Source organism: Megalops cyprinoides, chromosome 8 (assembly GCF_013368585.1).
Source record: "Megalops cyprinoides isolate fMegCyp1 chromosome 8, fMegCyp1.pri, whole genome shotgun sequence".
NCBI classification, from domain to species: Eukaryota; Metazoa; Chordata; class Actinopteri; order Elopiformes; family Megalopidae; genus Megalops; species Megalops cyprinoides.
Genome location: NC_050590.1, coordinates 31,878,771 through 31,888,204, shown reverse-complemented (window position 1 = coordinate 31,888,204; position 9,434 = coordinate 31,878,771). Strand labels below are relative to the sequence as shown.

The window sequence follows — 9,434 nt, the reverse complement described above, 5'->3', positions numbered from 1 at the left end:
TTGTATTGCTCTGTGGTGTCGATGACCTTACATTAAGGTTGTGTAATTTCAATGGTTATATTTTGCTTACATGAAACGATTGTCTAAATATTCATAATTGCAACAATAGTAAAGCCCATATTTGCATAGACATGATATAACTTTATTTTAGAGACCTCGTATTCAGCGGTTGATTCCGCAGCATTTTTTAACATAGGATTTCAGCAACTGCTTTCTTAAATAGCCTACTCCAAACTCCAGGACCGAGCTGCAGCTTGCGGCACTCGTGGCGGGCTGTTGTTTGGTCGGATCCTACGTCAATCATTGTTTAGTACCGCGGACCCTCCTGTCTTATGTACACCGCGAATTCTGCGCACTGCCTGCTCCACAGCACCGACACAGGCGGAAAGAAGTCGCGCAGGTTCCCCAACCACAATGCTATTTGAATCCTAGAGCGCCCCTGTTCATCTGCAGCAAAAAGAGAAGAAATCGAGAGTGTGTGCATGAGAGTGAGGAGGGGGAGAAAACCCTACCTACTCATTCAGCGAGCGAGAGAGGGAGCGATAGATAGCTACAGGGGGAGAACGAGAGAGAGCGACCGGAGGACGAAACTGGGCTGGGGAATAAAAGAATTGTTGGACTTGAAAGAAAAGAGAGTTCTGCGTTATTCTCTGAATAACCGCAACTGCATTTTAGAACAGTCCTTATTGCGTGAAATAAAAATGTCATCGCCGGGTAAAGACAACAGCGGTGCTCAACATGCCAATTACGTGGGACCGTATCGCTTGGAAAAGACGCTCGGCAAAGGACAGACAGGTTGGTGTTTGTTGTAACGTATTTTCTGGCATGCTTATTGCGAAGTGGTGACACCGGTGTTGCGCTCTCTGACGAGGTAAAAACACGCCGGCTGGGTTGTGTAGTTTATCGCTCAGCGCATGTTGCCTTTGCGGGAGAATGTCTGCAGTTTTATCACGAATTTTTGGGAATTGGGATGTTGCGCTGTTGCTTGCTTGTAAACATGATTATTACTCGATTTTTCAGCGGGCCGAGGGGATTTGCATAATGTTTCACATTAATTGGTTTTTCTACAAGTGCTCGACTACCAGGGTGATCATTGCAAAATTAAACTGGCTATCCTTGCTAATGTGATTATTTTGAAGAAAATGAACTTTCGCCGTCCCCTGCTGTTGTGAATTGCTTGCTGCGTTCTATGGTTTGTATATAATTTTTAGAAATACTTTAAGCTACTCTTAGTGTAAGTTTCACTGTCTTTAGAGGCTCTTTATCGTTATTTTACCCTCAGAAGCAAAATGTTCACCGGCATGTTTCATTTGACAATGCAATCTTGCAGAAGTGGTTGTGTTGGAGTCGTAAGGCAATGTGGAGATAGCAGGTGCAGTTTCACTGATGTGCTGTACTCCTCAGTAGCGGTGATTATGATGTTACGATATGTATGAAAGCCGTTGCTGAACAGCCGTGTTGAAAGAGGAAAACAATACGAAATCTACCCAAGGCAAAAGGTAAAAGCTACATGCGTGGAACATTTGGTAGCTGGAATTTTGTGTCAGTGTTGCGATAGTTCTATGAAACACCAGTCAATGTTATATGAAAGACGTTTGGAAAAGTATTCTAATCTGTATTTACCGCTTGCCGTAGATGTTCTAAAAACCAGGATGTTCGTGGCGGCGTAGTGTAAAGAGTTAGTTCGTAGGAAGGCGCCCATTGCAGAGCAAAAAGGTGATGGAGCCCGCTTTATGCTGTTCCAAAAAGAGGTCCATACGCAGAGTGTGATTTCAGCCCATCTGTTGTCTAAAACGGCGACAATAGGCGTTAACTTCCCAGCCATTCCCAGCTGTCTCTGCTGAGCTAGCTGGCTGTATGAACACAAATTCTGCAGTCCGCCTTTTTATTCAGGGGATTTCGTGTGCGTGGTCTGACGCTGTGATATCCTCCGCCCAGACCATCGCCCCTTCTTAAAAAGGTAGCGAGTAGTAATAGTGCACGGGTGATGTAGACCTGTATCTGGCCGTAGTGCACCGGGCTCGCATTCGTCCCAGCTACAGATGGCCGTTTGCCGTTATTAGTCTGTCGTATAATGATGGTTTTTGGATGACATTGTTATGCCGCTCGATTTAGGACATGCTGTTAGGACACAGCGCCTGATTAATTGAATGCAGGACGTACAGGTAGGCCTGGAATTCGTATGCAGCCCTGAGGTAAACATCCCCTTAGGCCTCATTTAAAACAGGCAGAAACACACTGCAGGACTATAGTAAGCAAATCTGCTAGCTGTTCTTTCATTTGAATTTTTGCTTTTAGTTTGGAAAGTGTTACATGAAACATTTCAGGGTGATTATTAGCATATTAGGTTTTCTTGATCATGCTGTAGAGTTTCTGAAGTTAAGGGACCTTGCTCTACTGCCATAATAGAGACAGAAGACACTAAGCCTGGCTGTCTGCCTAACTGTCTGTCTGAAACCTTGTGATCTTCCAAAATAGCTCATACTCCCCTGTTCTCCCAGATCATGTCTGAGGATGAAAATATGGCATATTGAGTTAGCTGAGCTCTCCTCAGCACAATTGGAGTCATTTGAAAGGAATTAAGCCTCTCTTTTTTTCTGTCTCTCTCCCACTGTGTGTCTGTGTGTCTACCTGTCAGTTTAAACATCTCAGCACAACCGTCACTTCTGCAAGGCTTTTAATCTCCTCATTACTCTTCCTACTCTACAGCAGATATTTAATCACAAACACCTTTCAAGAAGGCATATGCAAACATTTGTCCTGGAGGGGCATGGTAGTCATTTTCTACTGCCTCTCTGTCTCTGTGTAGGACTGTGTGCATCAGTTCTTGTTGAGAAGGCTACACATTTGCCGGCTATACTGGCTGTTATGAGCAGGATTACAAAGAAGAAACCACCACAGAGAAGAACCAGACTTGATCAAGGCTAACTAGCTGTGATTATGTGCTAACTGCCATTCACTACCCTGTGGAAGCAAGTGCGGGTGAGTGGATCATGACCAATGGCTGCTCTTCCCGTGACCCTTCATGGCTGTGACGGGGCAGTTATTTATAGAGGGCAGTAGAAGGTCCCGGGTTGATCTGGTTGTCCGACGTGCGGCTGTGTTGATTATGGGATTAGGCAAACGCTCACACGCCGTGCTGCTGGCTGCAGCCATAATCCCTCCCTTCATGCGCTCATATGTGCCTGCAAGAGAGGGGAGGACGCAGTGGGGAGGAGAAATGAAATGATGAGTGCAGAGCCGCCTTGCATGGGCATCGGCAGCTCTGCCGGATGGGTCTTCATGGCCAGTCTTTTTTTAAACAAAGGTGTAAAGGAGGGACCTATTTAGGACAAACATTTAGGGGGCCCTTCAGAAGGCTTGGGCTGTTGTCCTGTTTGCATGGGCGTGTCAGGGCTGGGGATTCATAGGTGTGTACTCACTCTGTGACAGCTTGAGTGATGCCACTGATCTAAAAATTCCACCCTGACAATGGGGTAATTTGTGGGCTGACCTCTCAGATGCTAAGATGATGATTGGCTTGCAGTGGCAGCCGTCACATTCTCTGTCCTGCTGCTGGTTCATCTTCTCCTTTGTGGATGGATAGTGTACTGTCAGCAGTGCAGTCGCATGGTGCCAGGGAGAATATTAACCTTTGATTACGTAGTGGGGATAAGCCAAGGTCTTTGTTGTGCTAAACAGTCAACTATCGAAACTGTTCTCAGACCCCAGGTCCCTTGAGCGGAGATTAGGGATTTAGGGTGGCTGTAAGATGATATGTACCTTTTGAAAAATAAAGCATTTCATAACAAAAACATAGGTGTGTATTTGGTGATTTCTGGAACTGGTTTAGTGTAAAGACCCTAAAAGCTGTCAGGCAACTCCAGGCTACTGGCTGATGTAGTCATTCTGTTCCTGTGATGATATGGTTTCTGTTCTTTGATTTTTCATTTTACATACTCTCTGTCTGTCTCTCTCTGCTGAATCAACTCTGTGTTCTGTCCCACTGTGCTAAAAACTGCACAATATGCCTGTACCATTATTTGATATGCCAGACTGGAGTCTTTGAGTCATTGATGGAGATTCCTGATGGCAACTGGTCAGTTTGAAAGACAGCTTCTTTCTCCTCCCTCCTTTGCGTTAAGCTGAGTCATGACTGGGAGAATGTTAGACAGAGAGGACCCCAGATTGTGAAGCTCTACATCCAGAGCAGTGCTCTTTAACAGAGGGCAGGTTGACCAAGTGTGTAACAGATGTTGTAAGGAAGGGGACATGTCCCTAGAACTATGTAGGTTTCAGTGACAAGGTTGAGGCTCTCCCACTGCAGAGTGTTGTAAAATGAATAGTTTGTGCAGAGTGGGTTTCCTTGAATGTGGGTATCCACAGAGAAAATTGTGTAAAAATTATTTAAGGGGACAGTGTGCTGATGTAATAATATATTAAATACTCCTTTCTTGTTGCATGTGTCTCTTGCCTTTATGCTTTTTTTTTATTGAGAGAAAGAGAAATGTTTTCACATCGCTGATGCACTGGAGCATCCAAAGAAACATCCTTATCGTGAGATAAGTTTCAGCTGTTGTTGTGCCCTCAAGCTTGGTTGTTACTGTCTGAGTTGTGTTCTCAAGATGGACTTAACGTCTTGTTATTTATATATGATTCACCTGACAGTTGGATGCCTGAAGCGCTGCGCAATGGTATCCCCACTGCGACAACTATGATAGGTGGACTTTGATGTTAGGAGTAAGTATTGATATTGGCATGGCACTGGTCTGTCACGGTTTTTCTGCTTGGTGCTAATTGATTGAAAAGAAGCCAGCCTGCATAACTGGGGAAAAGTATTAATCTGGTTTTGATTGTTCAATGCTGATTCAAGTGTCAATTCAATACAAAGTTGAAAGATTTTGTTGTGACCTCATAGAGTATGTTGCACCCAATAGGATGGACTGTTTCTGATAATTATGTGTAAAAATCAGCAAAGCCTGGTTCATTTGTTGCCATGTTCATGGAAACTGACATCATATTGGCTGAGACTTCTATATTGACCGTGCACCTCTGACTTGAAGTTTATTTTGGTGCTTCTTGTTGAATGTGAAGTAGGTTGCTCTGAGTATTGTGTGTCTCACTGCTTATGAGTGACTGATGTTTCCCCCTGCATCTTGTAAACCTTTGATTTCTTTAGTGAAAGCCTGCATGCAGTTATTAGGTTGCCTTGGAAGTTTAGGCAAGGTCATTCTAAGGGAATACATGTCATAACAACATTGTACAAAGCAGCTGCTGTTTATTTTGTGATAAACCTGAAGATTGAGACCAGTGTAACTGAGGAATGGTGAGCTGTTAAGGCCAGATCAGTTGATGTAAGAGGTCAGATCTTAGCGATCCACAGCCCCGCATCATCCTGCCTGCCTGCCTGCCCGCCTGTCTTCTGCCTCTAAGTGGTAGTGATTGGCTCGCAGAGTCCCAGCATCACGTCTGAGCTCCCAGGCCCTGCGAGCATGCGTTTGGCCTCTTCTGCTCTGCTCCATCGCCTGGCCGTAGGGGGTCAGGGGTGGTGATGAACCGGCACTAAGCACTTGACTTTATGCTCTGAGAGGAATTCTGACTGCCGCGCTGGTGAGAGGGGGTCCTTGCGGCCAAGGTGTGTTGGGTGCTGTCCTTGTAGCTTCTGTGGGCAGGCCTGTGTGGTTGGCCGGGGGGCGCAGCGGTGGCTGGACTGCTGCACAATGAATAGGCTGCTATGCTGCTACTGTTGGAGTGAGCCCATATGTTGTGAGAGAACTTTATGTAGTAGAGGCGGGCGGGGGTGGGTAGAAAGGAGAGAGCCAGAACAGCCCCTACTCTTTATTCCATCAACCATATCCTATACAAAAGAAGCTCAGCCTCTTTCGTCACCCTCTCATCCACCTTAACTGCCTCTGTTCATCTTCCCCTGCATACTGTAAGGGCTGTAATGGCTTCACTCCAGTCAGCATTATTAATTTCTTGGTATGGGTTTGGCAGTGATGAACATATTCCCTCAAATGCATTTTTGGGGGAGGCAAATGGTTATTTCATGTTAACAAATGGGTGCAGTCAGTCCTCTTGCCATGTTAAACAATCCCAAGAGCGGGTGTTCACCTCTGCTGGAAGAGAGGTTGGTTCAAGCCTCACAAGCATTTCAGGCATTGAGGCCCACTATGGCTTCTCTCTTTGGTCTCACTGCTTCTGTTGTAAACACCCATAAGAGGAGAGGCTTGGAGGCTGCTAATAATGGCAGGTGTCAATTCAGGCATGCTGACCGTATGACATGCTGGTCAGTTGGGTGCCAAAGCATGGAAGTGTGGTGCCAATTATTACTACCTATTGCTGAGGAATACAGTGCCATCTCATCCCAAGAGAGCATGCCTGCCGTAGCTGGAAACTCAGGCACTTAGGCACTGACTTGTTTGAGTCATGTCATGCTGTTTTCATTGGGAAATCCCAGGGCACTTCCCTCAGATAGTTAATAGTGTGCCTCTTTCACTGAATACTCCTCCACCTACCCTAATTCTCCTCTTGCTTTTCTTGCCTCTGTCTACTTCTCTTTCCTCTTTCTCCATCCTGCCTGCCTAACCAATTGGGATGTCCCAAGGGTGACCCTCTATTGAAGCGCAGGAGTACCTGGGGTTTTCGGAGCACTGGGGCAATAGGCAGCAGCTGCATGGTGGAGAACATCCATGCGGAGAGACAGAGAGGCAGCGGTTGGTGGGAGTAGCGGGTGGCGGCACAGGTTGCTGGGAGCACAGTGGGGGGCCAACAACCAGCGCAGCTCATTGTGGTGTCAGTTTCCACCATATAATGAGATGCCATTCCACTGAAACATTCTGTAAAGCTCTGGAGTTTCAGCCCTCAACAAAATGTTGGTTAAATCATTCTTACGGAAATCTGCAGGGACCAGAACTGCTCAGAAGGTCTGTCTTGTGTTGGTGGCTGCCACAGCAGACTGGGATAGGTGTGTCACCTCTTCTTCCCTACTGCGGAACATACTGTAAAAGTGTCTCCCACTGACCACTGTCACCTCCCTGCAACTGCCTTTTTCTCCTATGCGATCAGTGATTTGTTAAATCGGTCAAGGGCCCCTCGTGGAACCACATTGACTGGGGAAAATACATTGTATCAAATCATTTTCAGAGGTTAATGATGAAGAAAGAGAGGGTGGGGATGAGCAATAGCACAAAAAACCCAAGACAGGCCTAGATCATCCTCAGTGCTGTTAATGACCCTCTGAATTTTTTTTAAACTTTTGCCACTTATTGGTCAATTAATATGTTCCTTTTCCTCCTGCAATTCCTGACCTAAAAAAGGAGAGACCAGGTCTCTGTCAGGGACAGATGTTGCAGTGCATGTATGTAGCTGTTCCCGTGTCTCACATTGTGCATGTTTCCCTCTCAGGCCCTGAGACAGACCCGTTTGTTATGGTAGGTATGCCCTGATGGGCTCTATTTGGGGTGTAACGTAGCGCATCCAAAATCGCGTTTCTCTCACTTTTTTGTATCGGTAAGAAGAGAAAATCATCCAGCATGATAGAACTGCCACGGTCAATTTTGCCTCAATTTCAGCCAATTTCAGACACTCCTGTATCCTCGCTTGTCACACTTTTGCCAGCGAGGCTTTTTTTTATTTTTCAGTTGTCTTTGTTTCTTTTTTTATTTAATGTTTTTCTCTCCTATTTTTCTTATGCAAGATAATGATGCCAGGTCATTTACTGTGATCCCTGGGATCATGCGAATGAATATGAGTGAATGTGCATGGCTGTCTCAGTAATATGTTGTGAACAATGGGAAACCCTCCTCTGAAAGACTGCCAGTACGTGGGTGTTACAAATGGCCGCAAATAATGGATGGTGTTTTTGTCTCAGTGCCACATTTAAGATATCCACCGCCTGGATATGTGGTCATGCTGGCTTTCTCAACAATTTGTCTCTGGGCCTTTTGAATGCTGGGTAAGAATGGATGGTTGTCATGGTTTCGCCTCCTTCCCAGTTCCCGCTCACATCAGAATGGCTGTGGCATTCCATCTCGGAGATCAGAGTGAGCCGGCGACAGCCAGGCCCTCAGATCCCTCTCGCTTACCCTCTCCTTGGCCATCAGACCAGCCCTTGGAGCTGTGCCCTCATTAAAAGCTCACAGATTAGTGGGAGCCGGGAAGGAACACTGCGCTCTTGTTGCTTTGCATTGTGCCAACCCAAACGAGTGTGCTTGCCATGGCCCACACCATGGCCAGTTGGTGGGACTAGAAACAGCAAGGTGAGGAGCTTTTTGATGATCTTTATTTCTTTGTTTTTTTTTTTTACATGCAGACATTCTTACCATATTGTTCCTTTATATACAATTATCTTGGGGGGGGGGGGGGGGGGGGCACAGCATTATTTGTAATTTGTACTTAAAAGGTATGGACACTGTTCAGTACCTGGAGTGCCACACTGCAAACCCAGGGCAGCAGCAGTTCTTCTGAGAGTCCCTAAATCTCTGGAGGACATCTGTAGTCAAAGATAAGTATGGCTTTTGAAGTTTTCATTTGCCGTTAATGTGAACACCCAGCAATTGGTGGAAATAATTGAGCTCCTACTCCCAACATGTCATATCCTATCCTGTGACTAGGAGAGAATGTACGGAGCTGTGATGGTTCATTTCTTGGTGCAGATAGTTTGGCAGGAGTAGAGCTGTAAACCTGATACTAATACAAGGCTTGCAATTCAGACTTCGTCTGGAGGAGCAGGCACTGATTCCTAGGCGATGAAACATTTTCATCTGTGTGTTTTCGCCTTTGCGCAGCTGAAATCCACCCGGGCCTCCTTCACTATCACTGTCACTGTCACTGTCGCTGATTATCTAGCCTTGGGGTGTGCCACTCAAACACACAATTACTGGGTCCACAAGCTCCAGGGTGGGGCTTCACTGCTTCAAGCTGTGTCACTCACTTGATCTGCAGGGCCACTCGCAGGTAAGGAGCTGTGTCCCATTACTCAGTAGTCGACCTTCCACGCGGTGAGCAGCGGCCTGCACTACAGAGACCAAATGGCAGAGAGAGGTCACAGTAGGGTCCCAATCCCCTCCTCCCCTGGCTGACACAGAGAGGCAGCTTGGGGATGGCTTCCTGACACATCAGCTCTGGAAGATGATGTTTCTTGCACTTTTCCAGAGGAGAAGGGCTTGATACCCTTTCACCCAGATGGGCAAGCATGTCCAGGAGGCCAAAGCTGGCTCTGGTGGAGCAGCAAGGTCGACTCGCCATTGTTCCTCTCATCTGCTCCGTGTCCTGCCCATAGCGGACTGCCATGACAGGGCATGCCAAGGAAGAGTTGCTCCCCTCCTCTCTGGGCAGGCTGCTACTTTCCTCGAGTAGCTCAGTCCACACAGAGACATGCATAACATGCATCGCATGAACATTTTTTTGTTTCTGTTACTCTGTTATATGTCCCTACAAAAATTACAGTAAAC

The 9,434-nt window shown here is 46.4% G+C and overlaps 1 protein-coding gene across 4 annotated transcripts in view; it reads left to right on the top strand.

Moving 5' to 3' along the window:
* The first annotated feature begins 384 nt into the window (after positions 1-384).
* The window catches only part of brsk2a (BR serine/threonine kinase 2a), a 188,200-nt gene continuing 179,150 nt past the window's right edge, over positions 385-9,434 (top strand). For all 4 annotated transcript variants that reach the window (XM_036535099.1, XM_036535097.1, XM_036535098.1 and 1 more), the window contains exon 1: positions 385-795. In XM_036535099.1, coding sequence (XP_036390992.1) covers positions 483-795 — 313 coding nt within the window. In that variant the 5' untranslated portion in view covers positions 385-482. The remainder of the gene's footprint in view (positions 796-9,434) is intronic.